The sequence below is a fragment of the Haemorhous mexicanus genome, chromosome 1 (genome assembly GCF_027477595.1).
Source record: "Haemorhous mexicanus isolate bHaeMex1 chromosome 1, bHaeMex1.pri, whole genome shotgun sequence".
Classification (NCBI taxonomy): Eukaryota; Metazoa; Chordata; class Aves; order Passeriformes; family Fringillidae; genus Haemorhous; species Haemorhous mexicanus.
The window spans coordinates 111,465,482-111,491,066 of NC_082341.1; the positions used below are offsets into that span (position 1 = coordinate 111,465,482).

The window sequence follows — 25,585 nt, forward strand, 5'->3', positions numbered from 1 at the left end:
TTCTTTTGATTGCTCCAAGTCTGTAGATTACTTTAGCAGGCCTGTTGCAAGATGCAGTGCAGTCATACACATGTGAGCATGTATCAGTCTGGATTGTACATCCAGGGTAACAGTAGGCTGTAGGGAAAATATTATTTTTTTCCCCACAGTGGTGACCTACTTCTCTTATCTATATACAGATATGATAGGATTTGAAACAGAGGTCTAAAGTGTTGTCCATGTTCTTGTTTAATTTGGAACAGAAGACATTATTTAAGAAACTGCTAATGTATGTAAAGATACAGCCTTTCTTTGTTCTCATCTGCCCCCCACCCCAGGGGTTGTTTGGCTCGTGGGTGCTCCTTCTTCAAAATAAGCTCTAAGTGCTTTACATAGATATTTGTCTGGTTGTACACAGAGGCTTAATTGAGTTCTAAGGCTGTGTTTATTCTAGATTTTCATATGGTATATCCAAAGTGTCCTCTGCTTACTTGCTACCAGTTTTCCTTTAAGGGCTGGCGAGTTATTTTTTGGCTGCCAACGTACAAAGTGACAACCTTTTATAGCAGACACATCTGTGTGGGAAAATATTTGTCAGGTTTTGGTATGGTTACTGTCATGGAGAGGGAGCTGTCTTCCCTCAAGGAGAAAGCCATTGTTAGCCAATATCCAAAGGGGACATAGCTCTAGCAGTTGTGGCTGTGTTTCTGACCTTCCTCAGGCTGCGAGTGTCTGCCAGGCAGTACAAGTCCCCCAGAATCACCTGAGATCTTTAAACCCCTTTTAACTTGATGTTCTCATGGACATGGTTAAATGAGTAAAAATGAGGCAGCCAGGATGGCATCCTGCAAGGGAGTTCTCCATCCAGGAATGGGTATTCAGTGCCATTCTTCTCTGTATGTTGGTTGACCACAGCATTTGAAAGTCTTACATTTGTACTTCTGTTGTAAAAAGAAGCTGCCTGGGGATTTGACGAGGGGTATGACTAGATGCCCTAAAGGTGAAAAATGGACTTCAAGGACAGTTGTTAAAATCAGTGTCATTGTTTACCTAGAATATATTTGCATTGACAGGGGTCTCCCTGCTTTTAAATTTTCTCTAGGGTTAATTACTGCTGTATCTGAAATAATGTCTTATTTGACAGTTGAGGGTTTTTTTCCTGAATGTACCCTTCCAGACATCACTTCTTCACCACTGTCTGAGGGACTGTGGGACTCCCACCTCCCTCTCTGAAGGCAGGCACTAATCTAAGAAAGGGTTAAAGGACATTAAGTGCTCTGTTTCTTTTATTGAGGTTGATCACAGGCAGGTGCCAAAGGCTCTGTCAGCCCGGGTTTTGCCTGCCCCCAGCCAAGCAGCATAGCTGTGATCCTATGCAGGAGCTGCATGGCTCTGCAAGAAACTAAGGGGTGGATGGTTTTTCTTCAGTGCTCAGCTGAAAGATTTTACAAGGTGCTGGTGCATCCTTCAGCCAAGAGAAGGGAGAAAAAGTAGTGCTGGAGTGTCCAGGGAGATTGCAGGTAAAGTAGGAATTTTCAGTTTGGGCAACAGAGCTGAATATAAGGCCATATTGGCGATGTAGGAGACTTTACTCACATCTGTTGTAGACTTTCCTGACTCTCCTGACATTCCCTCCCCCTCTCCCTGCAGTTCACATCAGTCTGACAGGAGCATAATAGCTTTATAATTTCAAGTCATTTTCTTCCCCCCCCCTCAAATATAAAAATCGGCTCACACTGCAATTAAAGCAAATTGCAGTCTGGGGCCAGCCAGAGACCTGTGCTCTTTTCCTGACCACGCACAGCCACTGCGGCAGTGCCAGACCTCTGCCAGAGGAGCGCAGGGGCCGGAGCAGCCACTGGTGCTGGGTGGAAATGGCTGGAATTGCTGCCCCTTGGTGCTGCGCGGAATGGGGCTGGAATTGCTGCCCCTCGGTGCTGGGTGGAATGGGGCTGGAATTGCTGCCTCTCAAGCATCGGAGCAGCTGAGAGCGGCTCTGATGCCAGCGCCCAGCATTCTGTTGTGCACGGAGAGCTGCAGCTTGTAATTAAAGTTTCGGTACTTGGCCAGGATTTAGCATTAATGCTTGACAGCTGCAAGCTTGTCGATATTCCCCTCACCCCTCCTTATGGAGGTCAGAGCAATTAATGGGGGGAAGGTGTGGAAGAGGAGTGGATGCCGGGCTGCGTCACTGCCTGCGGGATGGAGCTGCATGCACTGCTGTTACTCCCATGAGCCTGGCTTGTGCTTCTTAGGCCAGGATTTCTGCGCTTGCTGGAAAAGCTCTGTTGAGGTCTGTGTGAATGCTGCATCAGTAAACACTGCAGGCTTTATCCCGAGGCATAGGACAGACAAAATGTGTGGTCCAGTTTGACTTCACTCAGAAATACGTGCAGCTAGCACTCTGTGTGCTCAATTTTCGTGGAACCTGAGTTTATCATCATTGACATTAAAAGACTTTATAGTCTTTTAATTTTACTGAGCTGAATTAGCCCTGACTCTTGGAGAGAAGTGTTAGCTGCAAGTCCTCAGCTGTTTTCAAGGAGAAGCTGAGCTTCCCTCTTGAAAATAGCTCTGGGGAAGCAGAAGTGCTTTTGGTTTAGTCTGGTTTGGAGGTTTTTTTTGTTTTCTGTGGTTTTTTTTTTGTTTGGTTTGTTTTTTTCTGTAGTGAAGTCTCAGGCTTAAGAGAGCATACACTTCCCTGTTGCATTTCTAGAAGTAATATCCACAAATTGCCTGTCGGTACAATTCTGAAAAGTATTCTCCAATACTTTACCAATTCTATGGCTTCTATTAATTGTGTTAGTTGTATTTAAAGTCTAGTCTGCTCTGGGGAAATTATTTCATTTTGTGTTGTCTTTGTAGGAGAGTCTGCACTCTCTGCTGCAGTATAAACAGTAAGAGGTAGAGAAAATTCATGCTGGGGGATGGGGGGGAAGGGAAACATCATGTCATGGTTAACAGGTGTCTTCCTGGCTGATACTGCTAAAACAGGAATTTGTGCAGATTCTTAAATCTCTCTTGAACAGGAACTTTATCTACCAGGCTAAGCATTAATTTCTTTCCTCGAATCTCATGTTGACTAGCATATGTACAGACTCGTCAGTGCCCCCCTGGTCTCCCTGCATTCTTTCCAGCAGAAACTCCTTCTGTGCTGGACTATAAAACTCATTCTCAACAGGCTTGAGGCTGATCCTGCAGTACTGCTGTTGTTGGTAACACAGAAGCACAGGAGCATGTTAGCTGGTCACTGTGTGCTGCCAAAATTTGCAGCAGAAGAAAAGCCCAGATCAGCAGCACACTGACTTTGAGTGACATTCTGTAGTCGCATCCCTGAAATACCCATCTCTCTGTGCTCAAAGAATACACGTGGAATTAGGTTTGGGAACTGACCTACAGTGTCAATGTGTTGGTTTAATTATACAAAAATAAATTGATATCTCCACACCAGTAATAAAAGAAGCAGGTCACAAAACTCTGCAGAGCTGTTGCAGTGCCTGCCTGCCAGCCCGCACTTGCCAGGTACCGCGCTAGCGGCGAGCACAGCCGGGCTGCGTTATTTAATATCAGTCCTCCAGTGTGATTTTAAAATTAGAACTGCTTGCTGCCCTGGCCCTTTGGTCTAACAAAAGCCCTGCATGATGATATAATGCATTTGGTCTGTTGTTCTCTCGTTCTGTCTGTCACAAGGAGCACCAAGGTCAGGCAGACTCCACCACAGCCAGCGTCCTTCAGTGCTGTCACCCTATTCTTCGAGCCTCTTCTGTAGCTGTATACTAAGTATCTCCAGACTGCTTTTTTGTCAGCTACTGACCTTGTACCCAAAAGTCTCAAGGAGCAGAGGATAGCAGTGGTAGATAATCATATATAAATCCTGTGATCTATGCATTTGATCCTATATTTGGCTGAGACTCCAATAAATAATTCCTGAGTGTTAACAACATGAAATAAACTGGTGTCCTTCCATGAACTTAATTTCAAAGAGGCAGTTTTGAAAACTTATTTGCCTTGTGAAATTCACAATCTTTCAGTTTAAGGTCCTTGAATGTTAATAACTTTGTAACAACGGAAACATCTTATTTTAGTCTAGCTGCCTTTTTTAGAATTTTAATTATAATTCGGAATCACTCACATTTTCCATCACAGTTTAAAGTCTCTTGTCTGTCAGGGTTTCTCATATATATGCATCGTAAGCCATAAGTGTATGAATTAGGTTACTGGCAGTTGATAGGTACATAGCTGGTCACCTGTGGGATGCATTAAAGTAGTCAGAGAGTGCAGAGTTATTGACTTCACTTCTTGTGTGGCTGAGACCTTATCAGTGACCTACCAAAAGTCTGTTTCAGGTGTCTGTCTTCCGTCTGCTTTCTGTGAAGCAGATTTATCAGGGATACACAGTAACAGCAGATAAGAGAGCTTATCATACATCTTTCATTTTATTCACCTATTTTATTCTGATTTTATCCCTCTTAAGCTAAGAGATAGAGGCATCCAAGGCTAGATCATCTTTTACTGGTTGCATGCCAAAGCAGGATTTATTTTCTACAATATTTCATGCTGCCAGTCTTACCAACCATTTCAGGCATTCTCTCTCCTCCCATATTTATGAAACTATATATACAGCTTTCCTATGAGAAAGCAGCTGCCTGAAAACGCTTGTGAATAACACACGAGCTGAGCTCCAAGTTCAAAACTGCCAGCCAAGCAAAAAGTGTGCAGAGTAGAGACTTGGGCTGAAGCATTTATCACTCTGTCCAGGCATCTGTCAGCTACCATATATCAAGGTTTTCATTTGTCTTGTGCAGCTTCCATCACCAAAGTAAAATATACATACACAGATCTGTACAGAGAACGTAACAGAGCCCACAAAGGAGTATTGCTGAATGCTGAATTGAAATGTGTTCCCTGCAAATAAGCTGTGAGAAACAAGACAGACGGTTCTGGATGACAGAAGTTAAAAACATTGGAGATCAGACTATGAGAGAGACAGTTTAGTAGTTCCCAGTGCCTTGTTCATGTGTCTGACAGCTCTGGGAGTACAGAGTGCCTGCCTGATAGGGAATAATATTGTGTATATGAAAGCATGTTTGGATGGAGAAAAGCTGTGCTCCTTTTAGAGAAATATTTGCAAACCCTTCATAAAATTTTGGAGCATCAGTATTGATCAGAGTCCTGACACAGACAATACCAGAATTGTCCTGGACAGACAGTCACGTGTTTTTCTTCACATGGCAGCTCCGTGTGGGACACACAGGAAGCTCAAGGGCAGTGGCGTGGCCTGAAACAGAAGAGAAGCGTAAACACTGAGCAGGGAGCAGGCAGAGGAGGGTAGTGCTGTGTCCAAGTCTTCCCCTGTCAGAGCCCAGCTGGTTCTTGTGGGTTGCTGGACCACCCCAGAGCTTTGCTCCACTCCCTTACTCGTGGGCAGGGGCAGCAGTGGGGGTTGCTGCTCAGTGGCAAGCTGTTTGCAGGGTGCATAAGGTGCCCTGGGCAGGATCAGGGCTGGGGACCGAGATTTCTGTGTAGCCTCGTGAGTGCTGTGCCCCAGCAGCAGGGGTGCTCAGGTTCCTGGTCAGAAACCATTTGAAAGAGTGACTGATTCGATCACTCACAGATGCTAATCCAACATTGCTTTTAAACTACCTCTCAACAGGTATTTTTTAGGGGTATTTTCTGCCTGCCTCTCTGCTGGGCAGGGTCCTGCATGCACAGGATGCATTTCTGTAGGGACCAGCTGGGCAAGCAGCATCCTGTTGCTCAAAGTCCAGCTTCTTTAGCAGCTATGAAGGAAGATAAAAATCAAGGGACAAAAAACCCCCAAACTTTCAGAAATCCTTTTCTTGAGAATAAGGGCAGTTAGCTGAGCTCCCCAGCATGGCACTGACAAGATGAGACAGCTGCCTTCGAGCCAGTGTGTTCAAACATGCTGCTGTTATCCTGTTACATGAATCAAAACCAGCACACACCAGCTTTCATCTGGATTTCATTATTGTGATTTGTATCGTAGAGACTGTTGTCTCGCAGGAAGCGGCAGTATTCAGACTTGGAGAGGGGGAGATCCTTATCACAGGACAAAATTGACAAATCTCTGTGTTTAAAAATAGCTGTACCTCTGTACTCTTCTTAGTTTTAAGCTGTCTGCTTAGTCTCAAGCCTCTGAGCGCTTTGCTTTAAATGAAATTTTTAAAAAGAGCTTTTCTCCTTCTAAAGAGAATTTAACTGAATTCTGGCAAACCTCCCACAGGCTGGAGGAGTCCCAGGTAAAACAAGTCGGTGCCTGCAGAGCAGCCATGGGGAAAGGTGCATCCCAGGGGGCTGCTGCTGCTGCGTGGCAGAGCCCAGGGCTCACTCCCCCTCTGCACAGTGGCCCCCAGAGCCACCCTGACTTGTTAGAGGTGAAAGCAGCTGAAACCTGCTGTGTGGCACAACTCCTGTGCAGCCCTTCAGCAGAGCCTGGAGGATGGACAGGCCCTCCCTCCACTGCTGTGCCCTTTCTGTTGGGAAGTGGTTTCTGTTCTGCACATAAGCAAAAGAAGAAGATAACCTGGAGAGAGCTAAAGGCAAGTTAATTAAGATGAAATTATGAGCTCTGTGGTAATGAAGAGCAAACAATGGGCAGTTAGGTTTGTAGTGAAGCATGAAATAAGGTGTCAGGCAGCTTTGTAAGGTAACACTGAGCTCACTATTTATAGGATTGCCCAAGACAACAAAAAAATACTGGTAGTAACTAAAATCATCTTTACATTGAATGGGATGGATCTGGTTAGTGTCTCTTGGCTCTGTAAGCAAGAGCAGCGTGAACTCATGTTTCTATACCCTGAGTTGCAGACAGCAGTGGTCTAAATTAGATGTGGCTTGTTTCAGTGCCCTCTTGTAGCAGTACCAAGAGGAATTCCGCCTCTTAACACATAAAACTCCCAGCATGTCTGTGCATCAGCAGCACCCAGCTTGCTGATGATCCTTTGGCAACAATACCAAGGAGTAGGCAGGCCAGCTGCAACATTCCAGGGAAAGAAAGGAAAAGGGGTAGTGGTTAAGATCTTCATTCTTCTGCTTTAGAGGTCTGAGTCCTGCCAGGTGAGATGAAGCATGTGAGAAGCTATCTGCAGTGAAGAGCCCTGGGTGCGCAGTGTGTGCATACATCCCTCCAGCCTCTGCAGGGTTAAAACCAGGCAGGCCCACACATTCCATTGAGGCTTTCCCACCCTGGTGGGGCAGGGCTTCTCCTTCCTGTCTTTTCTTCTCTTCCTTTTATTCAGGTGTGGCAGCACATTGCCTGCTTCAGCATCAAGGCGGCTTTATGAATTTTTAACCTCAGAGGCGCTGCACTGTCTGCCTGCACCTGCAGTCAGGCTCATCCATACACGTGCAGGGAAGCAGGTGTGGCTGAGGAGTGTTGATGTGGCAGAATGGCCCATGTTTTAAAACCTGTGCATGACCATAACAACACCCCATGGCAAAAACCTGGGTTTTTCCTCTCTATTTTGTTTGCATCAAATACTGCTGGGCACTATTCAGGGGAAACACATGCTCTGCTCTGTTTTAATTTCCTAATAATTCAATAAGTAAATTCAATTCTCATAAGTAAAGTGCATGAAAAGTTAGGTGTGTTTTACTCTCCTTCATGCTTATTTTGGAAACAGAGAACAACATGATTGGATAAAGGGAATTGTCTGCTTTCTCTCTAGAGCCATTGCACTTTGTATTCCCCAAGCTCTTCCTTATATTATTTTAATGACAGTAAAAAGCCTGAAAGCATATTCAGTCAGTCTTTTTGGCTGATTTCAATTCCCTTGAGGATACATTTCAGCAGAGCTCCACCTTCTATAAAGGCATAACATGCAGCAAAGGTTTCTCATACCTCTTTCCACCTCTTGTGTGGTGTTAACAGCTCTTTGCCATAATACAAATTAATCAAACCAGAAATCAGAAGTGAAGTATTATTTTGTGAGCAGGAGAATGTGCTGCACTATCCACTGCTGCTTTCTTACATGCTTGAAGCTGGCAGGGGGCTGTATGCCTGGGGACCAGGCTGTCTGTCCCCCAGGTGCCCAAGCTGGGGCTCCTCTCCACTTCTGTCCAATGGGCAGAGCTGCCAAAGCTTGGAGGAGAATTGACACATTGCCAAAATAAAAGTTGGTTTGTCGTTGAGGTGCTAGATTTTGGAAAGGTGAATGGTGACAGAGGGTTTGGGCAAAGTGCTCCCTGAACAAGGACTAAGGGAACAAGAGAAGTTCTGGACACCCACAGATGCAGGGGCTGTGTTGGCCAGGGGAACCCTCTGCAACTTGAGGAGATTCCTTAGGTTGTAACAAAAAGGAATAGGAAGCTCAAAGGAAATAGACTGTACACTTAGAATGTTGTCCTGGCTCTTTTGTCCATTTACTGCCTAACTTACCACAGCATTCCTGCCTTCCACTCTACTGAGTGACCTGCCATATAAGCTGGTTACTTTATTATCAATGTATACTACAGCAGACAAGAGTTTGTACCTGTGGTTTCTTTAAAGAATCAATCTGAAAGAAACTCATAATGGGTCTCAGAACCACATGGAGGTATGCACCATAATCTGGTCATCATATCAGTTATTGTGATGAATTTTTTTTCTCTTACAAGGCTTCTCAGGTAGGATTCATCCAGCCACATTCATCTTCAAATCACTCTTAGCAATACTTAGAGGATGCTCATGAGGTATGTATTGTTCAAGGCTTGTGCTGAACAAGTAATTTGTTTTGTCAGTCGCAATTAAACAGTTGCCTTAGTTCAGACTTTATTTTCCTGCCTGCTGAAAGTGTTAGGACCGACTGGCACTTGTTTGGTATTCCTTGCTTCTGAGAATGGAGTGATCTTCTTTGTTACAAACTGAAAGAGTAATTCTCTCTTGCCATGTGTTACAGACCACGGTCATAGACTACGTGAAGCCATCAGATCTCAAGAAGGACATGAATGAGACCTTTAAGGAGAAGTTCCCTCACATCAAGCTAACCCTCAGTAAAATAAGAAGGTATGTTGCAAAGCTCATTAAGGCTGCATCATGGTGCAGCTGTCTCACATGGCAGAGCAATTCCTGCTGTACATGAGGGGAAGCACAGCACTGATTGATCTTCCTGGAGCAGTGACCAGCAGAGGTGCAGAGTAAGTCAGATGACTGCTTGGATTACTGGGATGAGTGAGCAGGATAGAGGAATGTGCAAACATGTGCTGGTCAGGTGTTAAACACAGCATCTAACGGGATGGGGATGAGAGCTGGGCATGCACTATATTAAAATAGCCAGAAAAATAACCCAACAGAGTCTCTAAGCTCATGGCAATTGGCTTAAAAAGAGACTGAGGAAAGAGAAGTGCTGCTTTTGTGCCTTGGCCAGAAGCAAAAAGAGTAGTTGGCTTCACAGCAAAGTTGTAATATTCCATCTCTGTTTCTGGTGTAGCAGGCTGGACATATTGCTCCACTGAAGTAATGATAATTTCATTTGCCCCTGGTGGCCAGAAGGACACTGAGCCACACTGCTCTGTAACCAGACAGTGCTGCAGTACATGGACAGAACTGTCAGTTTGGATTTGGCCAGCCATAACCAGCAGCAAAAGCTGCATTCAGAGCACCAGTAATCAAAACATTGTTACAAAACAAATGGTATGCAGTGCAGGACCTCTGATAAAATATTGTTGCTGAAACTGTCAGAGCTTTTTTGGTTGTTTTTATAGTTTGACACAACTGTCTGTTGGGGGCAGTGAGGGTGACTGGTGATGTAAAAATGTGCCATGAAATGTGCCCCCCAAAACAGCATAAAGATATCTGCCCAGTAAATTATGTTTTCCCTTGCATTTGACTAAGCAGTAATCTCTGAAAGCATGGCTCTTAGGGTGAAATGAGAAATGCTTTAACACTCATCTCACAGCATACTTGTCTGGTCTCTTTACTCAGCTTGAAGAGAGAAATGCGCAAGCTTGCTCAAGAAGAATGCGGTTTCGAAGAGCCCACAGTGGCCATGGCCTTTGTCTACTTTGAGAAGCTCGCTCTCAAGGGGAAGCTGAACAAGCAGAATAGAAAGCTTTGTGCTGGAGCTTGTGTTCTTTTAGCAGCCAAAATTGGCAGTGACCTCAGAAAACATGAAGTCAAGCATCTTATAGATGTACGTATCCATAGGTTTCCAGTGTTCCATCTACATGAAGTGCCAGTGTGTGGTCTGTACAAGCCTGTTTGTCAGTGGACATGCTCTCTTTCAGGCTTCCAGATGTACAGCCAGCTAAATATCTTTTTTTGTTACACATTTTTGTGGAAGTAGTAGTGATCAATGTCCCTGCAGAGGCGTGGGAAGCTTGTTTGATGGGATAGAAGGCCCTAGTGTCAGATACTGTGAGGTTTGAGATGTATCTGCCCATCATTTTGTAAATACAAGGCAACAGGGGAACCCTCAGGAAATTAATTTTGCTTTTAATTATATTTTCAAGACTGTCAGTAAGGATTCTCCTTCGGAATTAAATGCAGATACTAATTTCAGATGAAGTCCAATAGACATTTGTATTTATGAAGTTCAGCTTTTGGGCAAGAAAACTTAAGGAGGTGTTCCCATCAGAACACCTCATTCAAGATGGTTTCTTTCAGAGTAAGGTGTTTGATCTTCTTCCCACTCCACATGAAAGAGGTAACATGAGGGTGTTATGCCATAATCCTCTGCAAGCACTGAGGTACCAATCTGATTTAATACTACAGAAAGTTAGGCTGGTGTCTTGGTATGTGGCTACAACCAGCTCACTCAATGGAAGAGACAGGGGATCGTGGATGGGGACAGGACTGGACTCATGCCCTCCTCCCACAGTCACAGGGCTGGGTTGACAGTCAGTTTGTTAGAAAGCCCTCTGAATAATAGCAAAAAAAAAAATCAGCCAATTGGGAATTGGAAGATCTGGCCTCTTTTGCTGTCGTGAAACATTGGTCCATAAGACACTGAACTTTGCAGTAGGCCCACTGGGCAGGGAAGTAGCAAGCCAGGGAGATCCTAAGAGGATGAGGGGGAAAATACCCCTGAGCAACTGGTTGCCTACTTGTAGCATCCAAATCCAGTGAAAACAGCAGAGCATATGGGAGGTTTAGTACACTACAGCACAAAAACAACTATAAAAAACCCATCTCATCCCCCCTGAGGATAGCAGTTTCTATTACTCACTGTTCTTACGACACCTTCTGCCTCTGAGGTATTAAGATCAAATTGTGGCAAAATAATTTCTCCAACAGGGCGTTGTAGCACAGTCTAATGCTGAAAGTAAAACTAGTGATTTCAAGCAGTGCAGGAAGTTCATGGACAATTACAAGATGCATGTCTTCCATTACACAAGTGATTTTGATGTTTGCATGAAGCTAGGAATTTCCTGTTGCTGCTGTGGTAATCACTGTGATCGTTAGAAGATGTATCTGCTCACAGTGGAATGAGTGAAGTGACGAACGTGTCAGAAATAGCATGGCTGGCTGAGCTCTGTGAGTTCACCTTCACAGTAAAGATTCAGAACATCCACTTCACACAGCTCTGATTTTCTAAACCCAGAGCTATGCGAGTCCATCAGGACAGAAGTTTAATGACAGCAGCATGTGTGTTTTAATAATGTCATTTGTGGGAAAGCTCTAGAAAGGCAAACCCTTGTTCCGTTGTTGTTCATTTCTATTTTTCCCCCTCGGCTGTGGTTGCAGAAACTGGAAGAGAAGTTCCGGCTGAACAGGCGAGAGCTGATTGCCTTCGAGTTCCCGGTGCTGGTGGCCTTGGAGTTTGCTCTGCACCTCCCCGAGCACGAGGTGATGCCGCACTACAGACGCCTGGTGCAGAACTCCTAGCGCTGGCTGCCGGCAGGGAAGGGGCTCCCGACTGTTCCTGCTTGGCTCTCCCAAGCCGCAGTTACTACTGGAAATGCAAAATCAGACTCCTAACACTTCACTCTCTCTCCCCCCACCCCAAAGCAGTTTTTCTGGCTACAGGAAATACTGCATTGACTCTTGGCTTTGACGAATTTATGTATCGTTACTTTCTCAAAGCAGGTGAAGACTGAGCTGTCGGTGAATAGTTCACGTGCTGAAACTGGGTGGCGACTGACCCTCCCTATAGGGACTACAGCTATAAAAGTAGGCAAGAATTAGAAGGGCAGCCTCCATGACCACCCCTCTCTCCATCACACAAACCCTGGAAGCCCACTGAGTGCATTCTTGTAGCGCTTTTTCTACAGACCTGCTGCAAAATCCAAGAGAACTTCTTGAAGTGAAAAAGCTTTTAAAGAAGATATCTTCACTGTGTCAAAAAGAATGTGCCAATCTATTTTTGTATCAGCAATTGAAAGTGCACTTTTTCCTGTGGGGTATTTGTGTGTGTATCCTTGCGTGTGTGTGTGTGTGTGTGTGTGTGTGCGTGTGTGTGCGTGACACTGAACTGATCTCAGTCCAGGTGGTTGGCTTAGCTGTTTCCAAGTGTATCAGTTACTGATGGTGAAGATCAAGGTGACCTTACACGTTTACTCCTTGAAAAACGTAACTACTGGAAAAGTGGTAAATGGGATCATTTTTGGACACTTGGTTTTTTTTATTCTCTGATCTTTCCAACATTGTACCTTTGAAAGGATTACACTACTACTACTGCGAGAGAAGGATCAGCAATTGACCTTAAGTTTTCAGTCATGTTTGTGGTAAAGATGAAAGCATTAGTATAAGATTTCTGTGTCATGTTTTTTAAAAATATCTTGTGTTAAGCCACATGCATATTTTTAACCTTCGCACTTTTCCCACTGTGGAGATGGTTAGACTTGCACTCTGTAGTGTTGTATTTCTGTGCTCTATGTTAGAGTGCGTAATAAGCACATTTATTGTGCTTTATCTTAAAACAGTGTTTTATTAAAAAAAAAGTGTAGGGCTCAGCAGTTGATGGGTGTCTTAAGGCTCCAACAGCAGGGGCATCAGCCATTACAGTTTTGGGGTTTTAATTAGGATTGACTGTGCAAAACCTAAAATCTGTGCCCATTGAGATTCAGTTCCTTTAGACACTGCAGTGCTGGAGTTTTATGGTAAAACTTCTTGCAGCTTCCCTCGTTCTGACTGGACACCCAGAAAGCTTAAAGGCTTTATCCAAGCTCCTGATGCTATATCCACGCTAAGCTAATGCCATGCCGATGGATATTGTTGAGATGCTGTTATCATGTGGGATTCCACCCCTGTCCAATCTTCTCCTGTGCTGGTTCACTTAACAAGACTTGTCCTCAACATGCCCCACATGGATCTGCTAAAGTCAAGTTATTACATTTGTGGTAATTATAAAATAAATAATAGTCTCAACTGTGAGATTTCAGCTGAAGCCTTACCTCTCTAAGTTTGGGAATGCTTGCTCAGAGTATGAAAAGGGCTTGGGAGCAGAACACAGAGAAGTGGGACATATCAGAGGATGCGAACACACTAATGCTTACTTTCTTTCACTCTTACTTTAATCAGTTTTATTATTTCCTTCAGTTAAGCCAGGAAACATCCAGTTTCTTTACCAGCTTTGACTCCTTTAAATTCTAGTATGAAACAAGCCTGCATACAATTGCTCTACAGGATCTAGAAAGGTTACAAGTCAGGACAAATGGGAATTTGATTGATGCTATTGCTCTCCCCCTATTCTAAAGGGGAGGGTGACCGGGCTAGCTTACAGTTATTAGTAATACTTACCTGATTACTGATATAGATACATTCCAACAGGACTGGGGAGGAGGGGGTGAAGAGAAAAGTGTGCACTTAAAGCTTACCAGTATAACATCCCATGTTGCTGCAACCCATGTGTCACTCAGCCAGCTGCAAAGTGAGGGGAGGGAAGGCAATCTCCTCTTCCTCCTTCTCCTCCTCCCTCTCCTCCTTTCCCTGGCTCCCACACAGCCAAGGAGCAGTGGAGCAAAGAGCCTGGAGGGCACCTGGAGCCTGTGGCAGCCTTGCTGGTTTATTCAGACCAAAAAGGCAGTGGGTGTAGTGTGGACCTGTGATCCAAAACAGTCTGTGGGTCAGCTAGGAGGGCTTTCACCCTTGGCCATATCCCTTTCCACACAAATTGTGTATATACATTGAAGATTTGTTTCTGATTGTGGACATCTGTTTCTAATAGTGACCACTCAAGGCTAAGCAGAAGCTTTACCTTTCCACCAAGGCTTCTACCTTTTGCTTTTGAGTCTGATTGTTCTCCTATATTGCTTTATAGCATTGCAGGGAAAAAGCAAATTGTGATTGCAAGATGCAGACTAAGGAATGACAGTCTTAGTAGTCTTTAGAGATGCTGTTGAATCAAGCTGTCACATCTTTTGCCTTCTGTGCTGCTACCCAACCCTGATCTACAGTTTACACAGATTTCTGGATGAAATCTGATTGCTGGAGACTTTCTGCTTCTCTTTGTTATCACTGTTGCTTTGGGGGCGGAAAAGGGTTTCAGAGTGATGTTCAGTTACAGTCTGAATGTGGAACAAACAAGGTGGTGAGGATGTTGCACTGTTCACTTAGGAACGTATATAAAGCCATATGTTGCTAGATCTCAGAGCACAAAGCTTGGTCAGTACAGTTATGATTAGGACAATGGGCAGGATTTGCCCCCCTTTTCTGCCCAGCCCTGGGAAAATTCAGGCTGAAGAGGTAGAGAAAATCTGTACCAAACAGAAAACATGTTGATTGTTTTCCTTTGTCTTACATGACAATGAGTGTTGATTTACAAATGATTTTAGGTTCAACTTTAAATAGTTTGGGAAAATAATCCATTCCATATAACTTCTTCTGTTTTGAAATTATATACCGTACACTCTACCATGCAGAGTTATTCCTTTTCTAAAAAAAAAAACAGAATAAAAGTTTTAAAAAAAATTGAAAAACACGGACTGTTTTTCACCAATGACAATATGTAAAATTATTCTGTCTCTCATCTGTATGTGAAAAGGGGTTTGGCTTTGTCTCCCCCTGGGACACACAGCTGCTTATTAATAAGCTTGCCAAAGGACCCTGGCCATCTCCTGGTGTTCAGCTCCCTGCAGAGCCCTCTCTTCAAACATTTTCCCTCCATTCAAGATCATAACCTTCTTCCCAGACCACTGTTTTGGGTTTGTTGGGATTTTAAGCCCTTCTTTTTTGGCAGCACCTGGAACTGCCAGAAGCAGGGTCTCTGAGTCCCAGCTGTCTGTATGCTGGAGGATGAGGCACAGGCAGGCTCTCCAGCACTGTTTGTATCTCATGACCCCTTGTTCACAGGAGACTTTGGAATATGCTACTTTGGGTTAGTCCAGGTGGTGGTAAAACCTACACCAGCCCATGTGCCAGTTGTGGTTCACAAGCAGCTGCTTCCTCTTTGGAGGCTGAAAGTTGTGGTTTGGACATTCACGTGTTGCACACCCAATTGCCCACCATGTGCTTCCATTCAAGCTCTTTTAACACCTGTGACACCTCCCCAAATCCAATGCCTGTCTAGGTACACACCCATTTACTTGTAGTTTCATTCCACGTTAATAAAATTGTGGGAAAGGTTTGCCTCCCTACCTTTACCCATCGCTCCAGAGACCCACAGCTTTAAATCCTATTTGTGACAATACGACCATTACCATGATTTACGCAGACCAGAACATGCAAACAGACAGAAGAATACTTGGCAGTCATTTTCCTGAACTAATTAACTTGCAGTGGCTTATTTGGGATAGTTTGTAACATATCTAAATGACACAGCTTCGGCTAATTGCTCCAGCCTCCTAAATACAGAGCATGAGACTTGTGTGGAAGCAGTGAGGAGTGATTTGCTAAGAGATGATTGCACCTTCCCACGATGCTAAAGGATTTTGGCACCAGGCCCCACAATAAACATGTAAAAATACACAAACAAGGTAAAAGTAGTTGAGCGAGGCGAGAGACTGAGCAATCAGAGTAACAATGCCAACATCACTAGCTGAGACTGAAATCTGTCCCAGGTTGCACCTTTGGGAAGGGAGGAGAGTGTGGGAAGCAGATTTGAACTTAATTTGTTCATCTGCCACTGTAAACTCTGTACTGAAGAGGGAGGAAAAAAAGAGGGAAAAAAGCATCAGGTGCATCCTTTCACAGAATGTTGTGTGCAAAGCAAAAAAGGCCTTTGCAAAATCCTAAACTGATGCATCAATCCTAAACTTCGCATCAACGTCATGAGAACCAGTAACAGGCAGAGATCCCCACCTCAGCCTGGAACCTGATAGTCCAGATGAGCTCAGAGGAGAGCTCTTCAGTCTCTGAAGAAAACCAACAAACATACACCCTGCCCAGACCCAGCAGCAAATACCAGGAGCACCAGAGAGAGAGGAGAAGCGGTGCTTGTAGCATGGTACTGGGAATGATCCTGGAAAGTGGCCTGCACACCTTCAAAGCAAGGCAGGGGTGAACCAAGAATTTGCTGCTGACTTGAGCAGCAAACACCTCCTGCCCTTAACAAGACCTAAATATTGGCTGCTATCATAAATTGCCCTTCCTACACATGCATCTATCCTGTCATACACTCCTTTCCATAACCTTGCTAAACATTATCTTAAGCCAGCTGGGCCTTGCCTCTGTTTAGACAAGATGCTCCAGGGCTTAATTCTTCAAACCTGAAGAAATTTTCCAGTTTGCAGTCAGATTTCATTGGTGACCAATTTGTACCTTTTTGAATTCATGTTAGTTTTTCATCTAACATGAAACTGAAATCTCTCCCCTAAGTGAACTCTGGTGTGTGGTGCTCTTTAACACCAATCCTTAATAAAATTCTGGAATTTAGTTAAGCAGGACAGAAAAAGGAGGAAGTAGAAGCAAGAAAGCCAGTCCTCTCCCAGGGGCCTCTAAGTGTAGTGTAGTGTTGTCTTGGTTAACATCAATGGGTACAACCACTGGGGAAGAAGCTGTGCAAGTCAGGTTTTCAGAAACACTGACACAAGACCTAAACTTCCCTCATTTTCAATGCAGCAGCATCCATGAGCAAGCCTTTATACCCTTCTATCCCTTCTTTCACCCAAAGGGCAAATTTCCCCTCTTCTCCATTGCTTCCTTTTACCAACAGCTGGAGGATTTTTACTCTTGAGAGTTAACTGGGAGAGCAAAAGGATGAAGAGGCAGAAGGGTTAATTTACAAACCAGTACTAGAACGCCTGTGTTCAAAAACAAAGACTGGTTTACCAGGAATGGATTCTGTTCATTGACTTAGGAGAGGAATATTGGGATTTTCTCTCAGATCTTAGAGCTTTAGCTAAACTTTTCTTTAGGCTGAAGCCTTCCAGCAAGGAAGGGTTTGGAGACATCTAGACTAACTTAAGCCACCTGTTCTTCTCCTGTTGGTGTACCATTTATGTTGCCCACAGGGCTGAACTGTGCTGGGTTTTTACAAAGGACAATGGCAGTGTTTCACAGCACAAAAATTACAGGCACGGCACCAGCTTTTAAACTCCCACACCAGAAGACTAAAAGAACCAACCCTGTTCTGGTCCCCAGATTTCTTCCCATCTGTTTGTGTATCAGGAATCTCTGCGAGTGCACAGGTCTCAGCTCTTTCTCCTCATTTTACACTTCTCCAATCATCACATACATCCAAATTAAAATAAAAAGGAGGTAGGATGGCAAATCTCAACATATTTATAGAGTGCTAATAAAAGAGCAAGCTCACCAAACAGTAAGCACAAGACTTTCATGCTGGTTTGCTCCCTTCTTGCAAGGAATGCTCATGGCAGTCACTGGCTGGGGAAGCAGCACACTCGTGACAGCCTCCCCCAGCCCTTCACAACTGAACATGCTGTTAACTAAACAGCCACGCTGGATGGGGAGGGAAGACAACATGCCAGGAATAGATTCAGAAGAATTGTAGAGCTGAAGGGTCTGACAGGCTGCGTGAGGGAAGGAGGAATGGTTTGCAGAATTATAAATATGCAGAAAACAACAGGAGGCTGTGATTTCTAGTGGTATTTTTTGTTGACAACCAAAGAAGGCTGAATATTGGGGTGGGAGTTCTGTTAAAAAAGAGAAAAAACTACTGAAGAAACAGTAGCTGTGAAGTTTTAAAAAGACACGTAAGATGCTTTTATTTCTAAACTGCTCCCACTCAGTCAAAAAAGACTGAATTGCTGCCATTTGAGTTGGCTTAATGGTCTAGACCACACTCTTCCCCCAGTCCCTTGCCACTTGCCAGCACATCTGTAACCAGAAGCCCGAGCCCCAGACACCTCCTTCATGTTGCTCTGCATCTGTGAGTGAGAGCTCACAGCTCAGCCTGTGAAGCAATTAACACCTGTCAATTAAACTGCCTCATGCAGTCCTTTTTAATTGGGCAAGATACAGCTCTGTCCTCAGTGCAGGGCGGGAGCACACGGTGGGCCTGATTCCCACCTGGATACATTGGCTGCTTCTTAGTTACATGCTGGGATAAGCCCTGGCTGTGGATCCACCCACACCCATTCAGTTTCCCTTGCAAAGGAACCCACAGCATTGACGAGAAGGGAAGAAAGCGATCATTAGACAATTGTCCATGGTAACATCCCTAGAGGAAAAGGGAGAAGGAGGGAGAACTGATGCAGTGACTACACAGTCATCATCATTGTCAATATAGTCAGCATCATCATCATCTTCACCTTCATCTCATCTTAAGAAGTGGGCCTCTCTTCTCCCAGCAGCTGTGAGAGGACTAAGAAGTTGCTGAATCAACAGCATTATTCAAGTGCCACTGTTAGCAACCTTCCTTCTGCCGCCAAGGTCTGAAGTGGGCTATCTGGAGAGGGCTTAGTCTGAGCTCTGACCTTCCACAACACAGCCAGGCATGACTGCGCTGGGGCTCCTCATGGAACACAAGCATTTCAGCAAAATATCAAAGCACAGACTTACACTTTTGGGGTGGACTAAGTCCAACACATCTCCAAACACCAGAAGGTTGCAACTATGTCAGTCTCTTCTAGTGGTAAACAGTTTTTCTAGTCAAAGCTAGACCAACTCCAGCTTAATAAGCAACCCCAAGGCATTTACATCATTTACATGCAGATCTTCCAAAAGCACAGCACGTTTTTGAAAGCTCAATATTTAATGCCTTCCTCCAGAGCAGCATCCTCCCGTGAGGAGCAGAGACTGTGGTACCAACATCTGGGCTTTTCCCATGGGCCAAGATGACAACACACAGAAAACCAGCACCAGAACTGCAAAGTGCTCATCTCCCATGACAGCCCAAAAGGTTCATTCATATTTTCTAAATACAAGACTCTGCAAGAATGGACATAAATGAAGACAACAACCTGAATTAAAAAGAAAAAAAATTACTTTTCCTTTTTTTGGTCAAGTACATAATCTTGCATCTCCTCAAACTTGAGAAATATCATGCCAAGTCAGACCTCCACCAGTCAGTGGAACATAGGAGGCATTGCATTCAGATGTACTTTCTAAGGAACACTTCAGATGACAGTTTAAATTATGTATTGTGCAGATGGATAAAGAACTACACCCCATTTCCTCTTTTATTCCATGGTATGTGCTTTTCTCTTGACTGCTGCTGTTCAGGCATCTGATTTTCCTTCCCCCCCCCCCTTTTTTTTTTTTTTTTGTTCACCTTTTATTATTTCAATAAGCACAAAGATAAACAGAAAGAAGCTGATGCGGTGCTGGGAGTTGGGTCTGGCTGACTCCTTCACATGGTGCATCTGGAGCTGCAGACTCCACCCTTCGTCTGATTTATTTTAAAAGCCTGCTGTGTCCATTAATGGAAAATTGGACCCTGTTCAGGCTGTGATGGTGTCCATGGACAGGAAAATGGAAAGTTTCAGATTAAAGCTGCAGGAGACCAGGAAGAAAAATATCTGGAGAATTTAATTGATGGAGGCAGCACAATAATTGCAGGCAGATATTAAAGAAATGGCAGTCTGTGACCCAAAGCAGATCCTTGGGTCACAAGGGGGGGAGCACAAACGTCTGCAAGACCACAGGGCTATGGAATTAAAATATTCTTCACCAGCAGGAAGTTCAAACATTTTGTAAAATTGAACACATAGGACAGAACCCCTTTCATTGCGATGTTATTTGCTAACCATCCAAGTTATTCACCTCTTAAAGAAGTGAGACATATCTGATGACACCCATCTGATTTGAGAAAGTGATAGGAATCTTGAAGAAATAATTCTGCAGTTTCATTTGAATAAAGGGCTTAGAGAAGTCACCTTTAATAAAAACCTGATCAGACATTGGGGAAGCCCCTCAAGGTACATGGAAAACAATCTGCACCTGGGTTGCTGCTGTCCATGAAGCAGAAGACAATGAATCAGTGAAGAGACTTTTCAAATCCCAACCAAGCTTAGAGCCTAGCAATGGGATTCCTAGGGGGAAATTAAATTAAAAGCTGTAAAACCAAGCAGAATTGCAGCTTTAAAACCCACTGATTGATATAATAACAATATTGTCCTCATATGATGTTTTTTTTCTTTTTTTGCAGTTAAGAGTGTAGCAATAAAGTAAAAGTATCACTGTAATTATGGCTACTTATATAAGTCTACCATAGAATACAGGGGAAGATGAAACCACTATGATGAAATGGAAACTTAATTCATTTTACAACCACCCCCACCCCCCCAATAAAACAAAACCTTAAAGAATGCTCTAGCAGAAATCTCATGCCATGGTCTTGCTTTATTGTTTGTTTTTAAACTGTTACATGGAAAATCATGATAGAATTCTATAGCAGGAACATATTTTTGGAGTGGTCAAAAATATTTTGGGCAACTTGGTACCTTCCTATTAAGGCAAGACAGCCAAATCTCCAGCCCGTGAAAGAATTTGTCATGAAGTGAGTTCATGAAGTCTCCCAGAGAGACCAACATGGTTAAGAGCATGTTCCATTCTCTCCTTTCCCTAAGAAACACAAACGCTTGCAAAACCTTTCCAGTCTTTACTTTTGGATGAAATTATTGCAAGGACTGGGAGGTGGTGCAACATAATATTCCATTCTTTTCTTCCTGCTAGCTGAAGCCACAGCCTAAGACATTCCCATCAGCACAGCCATCTGTTTACAGGAGCTGTATCTAGCCTGAAGCCCATACAAAGGGACGAGAGGAACATGATTGACACAGAAGATTTGATTTGCATCAGTTTAAAAGATTTGGCTTATTAGCAGAACATGTACTAGACCCAAGTTACCTTTAGTCTAAAAAACCCTCCCACGATCTGGTGGAGCCCCAGATGCTGGCAGCAAGAGGTTACACAGCCATCTCAGCTGTTTTCCACTGCAGATACTCCTTTAAAACTGACTTTCTATGGTTTCAAAGAGGGGTTTGAACCAGAATCGTGCCTTTGTGTCACGTTTTCAGAGACAAGAAGAGTAAAAAAAGTAAGAGGGATTTTGAAAGGAAATGGGAAGTTATCCTACAGCTTTTACACTTATTTCTGTAGCAGGAGGTTAAGGGTTCCTCTGTCAAAATTTTCAGTGGCGCTGCCTTTGCAATTCAGCATTTGCTCTGGTGAGCTACACTGCTTCTCTCCAAACATTTCTGAATCACAGAGGGTTTGTTTTATGGGTTTGTTTGTTTGTTTTAACCCAAAGGAAAACACTATAGTTGAGTTTTTTCCATCTGAGAGACTGTGGTAAGCAACTTACCCATACAGACGGCTATTCACAACAGGAGCCATTCAATTCTTTGCTCAGCAATTTTAATATTCCCCTTTGAATACAGCTGAACCACATGAAATTCTGTTGTGTAAGGCTCTCCTTCAAAGTAGAGATTTATTTTCTTTGGTAACAGCTCATCAAGTCTTGAGGCTACAACCATCTGTGTTAATCTCTGCACAGTCTGTTCTTATTCATCATCAATAATAGGACCAAGGAGCACCCATGCTGAAGACAATATGAACAGACAACTATAATAAAGAAATAAAAGCTGCCTTGCTGAAATTTTTAGCTTCTGTGTCTATCCTACATCATAATTCTTTGACCATAACTGGAGACACCAAATGAGGGAAAACAATTAACTTCACCCAAAAGGAACATAATGCTTGAAAGAAAGTTCAACTATGTTTTCTGAGTGGCCATTATGGGAGTGATTTGCAGATCTCAGGCTTTGGCAAGGAGTCAGCCGACAGCAAAATGGAGAAGAGAACTTGGAGGCTGTTTGCTTCTGCCTGCTAAAATTTATTGTGCTTCTTACACTGCAGCTATGGGGATGTTCTCTACCAACTGCTGAAGCTTCCTGCACCAGTAGACGGGGTTGTTCAAATGCTGGCAGGCGAGATCCAGGGCAATGCCTGCAGAGTCACATAATAGTGGTACCTCCAGCTTGATCTCCACTGACACTGAAAGGGGGTTGTTACTTCTCTCATTCAGCTTAAATGGAGAAATTCACTGTAAGGACTGAGCATGCTGAGCATCCTTTGCAACATGCTGATAATCTTTTTCCAGGCATTGGACTGCCCACAGGGTTGCAGACTTATGGGCATGAAGAGTCTCAATTAAAATTTCTCCTGCCTGCCCAAACCTGAAGGAGCTTAATTTGTTAACTTGTGAACTTGTGTTGGCAACTGGCAACTCTTCCCTGAGAAGGGAAAGAACAGACCAGTTTCTAGGTGATCAGTAAGGGAGAAGTGACTCCTTAAGAGATGTTTTCCATGTTTGAGGCCAAGCTCATCCCTTGGTGTCCCAGAAGGTATGTGACAGAGAAACAGCAAAAAAACTTTTTGGTTTCTGTCTCTAGCCAGGGTTGGAGGGGACAATTAGCCAGACAAGCTTGGTCTCCACAGCTTTCAAAGGAAGGTCTGAGAATTATTTGCCTCGAGGTGTTTCCCATCCCAGTCAATGAATGTTTTCTGCTTTTGCCATGTGTCTGCTAATTACAGCCACACAGTCCTTACAGTGGACATCTGCAAATCTCCAAAACCTTTCTGCTTAACAACAGCTTCAGCTTCATGCCTGAAACACAGTCCTTTTAGCAGAAACTCCAGCCCTCTTGTTAGTCTAACTGATATCAGTGATACTTCTTCTGTGCTTATGCATGGCAAGCAGCATTCCCAGCTCTCCACTTTCCATCTTCATTGCCTAATGACCCAGATTCAATCTGAATAACCATTTCCTCCAAACAACATCAACCCTTCTCCTTATCAGTTTCAAAAGGGCTGTGCTGGTTGTTTTATTCAGCCAGCTTGCTCCAGGCAGGTGCTGTTCTTACACCGTATCACAAGGCACTGGTTGCCTGCAACTGAAGCATAAACAAACTTGTTGGTGCACCATCTTTTCCCATCGGCGTGGTACAGAAATGTGAAGTTTAAGTGTAAACAGGGATCAAACTCCTACAGGAAAATGGGCCTGGCCTTTGATTCCCAAGCTGTACTGGCCCTGAAGTACTTGAACCAACATGAATCTTAGGGTAGAGCAACCACTTCTTCACCAGCCTCACCTAAGAATGTGTAAGTTTTCCTCCCTCTCAAAGTGATGTTTGTCAGGAGTCATGAAAGGTACAGGACTGCTGATGGCAAACAGGAAGCAGAAAAGCTCAAGCAGTCAAAGGGTTTCCCACAGCCACATCTGTGAGTGCAGTTATGGGATTGCACCCATTGCCTGGCAGGGGCATAGAGAGAGACACATCCATGTCACAATATTCTCCTATATACAACCTTCTCTATAGGGGCAGCGAGTTCACAGCCGAACAAGTCCTGGGCTATGTGTTTTCCAATCTTAATGACAGAACAAGAGACAAAATTTACTAATCATGCTACCAGTGTGGCTTTCAAAGGGGTTTTGTATACCATCAAACCAAGAACTTAACATGCTGGCTGGCTACTCCCACCTACTGTGGAAGCCAAGGCAACGATTAAAATGTAGAAGAGTAGTGTGACTCCTTCCCATCACAGGTACTGAAGATTCCCCTTCTTGGTGATCAAGAAGACAGCGCAACTTTTTTACCAGCATTATTACAAGAACCAGTCCATTTTCCAGAAGAAATCAAGGCTTACACAAGGACACTTGAGTTTAAAAAAGGGTTAAGCTTCCCAAACCAGGCAAATAATATGGAAATAGTTACACAACCTTCATAGGCTCCTCTAATTCCTTTTTGGGACTAAACAGACATGTATTTATAATACACCCTAATTAAAAAAAAGCAAAACAAGCCCACAAAGAAAAGCCCCAGCCCCCACTCCCCAAACCTATGAATAAGAAACACATTTTCAGAAGCAAATCTCATCCTATTTTATCTCCTCGTACAAAAGTATGCCAGCCTCATTTTTTTTTAGTCCTACCCCCAATCTCCTTCCCCTCACCCACTCCTTCTTTTCAAACCAGATGAGCCTGTCCCTGTGTCTGTCCTCTGGAACAGGATTAAAGTTTCACACTGAGCCTGCTGCTGGGTTCACAGTAGCAGATGATCTGTTTGAAAGCTGTTCATTCAGCTCTGGGCAAGGCAAATTCACCATGGAGTTTTCTTCAACCCATCATCTCCTTTAGCTTACAGGAGATTGAGGAAACCTTTCCTCAGCACTCAGTTGAGAAAACCTTTCCTCAGTATAGCTCCCAGCAACTAACTTTTCAACAATACTTAATAAAGCATTGCTTTCAAAGCATATGCTATGTTGACATCACATTTCTTGAATTCTTTAGATCTTGTTTGAGGGTGGGAAATGAACATATGTATATATATATAAAAATATATATACTCATCCACCAACTCAGATATAGGTGCAAATCTTCAGCTTCTATTGAAAGGCTGGCATAAATTCTCTGCCAACACAACGTAGCAATAAGCAACAAAAGATTCACTTCAGTGTTAAGTATCAGGTTCATTTAATTAATTTAATAACATTTTCTGCTGGAAGCTATGTTACAGCTGCCAGATCCAGAAGATTGTTTCAAAACAGAATCCCTGTGGCCTGCATTTTTGTAATCCACTTGTAGTCCATATCCAGCAGCTTTACTCTTCAAGTCTTCTTTTGATGGCACTTGGCTTTAAGCAGATGCTCTCTATGATGAAGGCCAGCCACACACATGAGTCATGCCACTACAGTGGATAATAAAAGCCTTGTCCCAATTACTTTGTGAGAAAAAAAAAAAGACACTTGGAAAATAGGTGTAAGCAAGGTAGGATCAAAAAGGTAGGACATGATTCAGGACCATCTCTGTCAGTGATTTGATCAAAACCAGTAGATGTGAAAAGGGCATGATGGGACAGCCTCCAGCACCTGCTGCCTTTTAGAAAGACCAGGACACTCCATTTTTTTCTCTCTAGTCCCATGTGTTGACAACCCAAGAACAGTAAATTCCTTAAGTGCTGGATACTGATCAATGTGGAGTGTTTTGTATCAGCTGAGCTACAGACCCAGCGCTTTGCATTCAGGCATTAATCAGTGTCATTGCTTCTCTGCAACCTAAAGGAGCTCCTCCTTCCTCAGAGCTGTGTGTTCGGCACTTTGTATTTTTGACTGACTCAAAAAAGGTCAGATATAAGTGGTCCAACCTTCAAATTACCACTTCAAATTACTTAACATAACCATTCACAAGTCTTGCAAGAGCCATTTTAAGCTTGAGCTTCTGAGGTTTCCTGCTTTGAAGGTCACATTAACAACCCTGAAGTGTATTCTTTATTATGCAGCCTCTTTCCTTCTGTGTCAGAGCTGAATGAAAGACCAGGGCACTGC

At 43.6% G+C, this 25,585-nt stretch overlaps 2 protein-coding genes across 2 annotated transcripts in view; one reads left to right on the forward strand and one right to left on the reverse strand.

Annotated features, from left to right (window-relative positions):
- The window catches only part of CABLES1 (Cdk5 and Abl enzyme substrate 1), a 70,865-nt gene extending 56,030 nt beyond the window's left edge, over positions 1 to 14,835 (forward strand). Inside the window, exons 8-10 of the mRNA XM_059859255.1 lie at positions 8,877 to 8,983; positions 9,902 to 10,109; positions 11,663 to 14,835. Of these exons, the coding sequence (XP_059715238.1) occupies positions 8,877 to 8,983; positions 9,902 to 10,109; positions 11,663 to 11,803 (456 nt within the window). The 3' untranslated portion in view covers positions 11,804 to 14,835. The remainder of the gene's footprint in view (positions 1 to 8,876; positions 8,984 to 9,901; positions 10,110 to 11,662) is intronic.
- TMEM241 (transmembrane protein 241) overlaps positions 4,056 to 25,585 on the reverse strand; it is an 80,209-nt gene continuing 58,679 nt past the window's right edge. Inside the window, exon 15 of the mRNA XM_059859284.1 lies at positions 4,056 to 5,257. Coding sequence (XP_059715267.1) covers positions 5,239 to 5,257 — 19 coding nt within the window. The 3' untranslated portion in view covers positions 4,056 to 5,238. The remainder of the gene's footprint in view (positions 5,258 to 25,585) is intronic.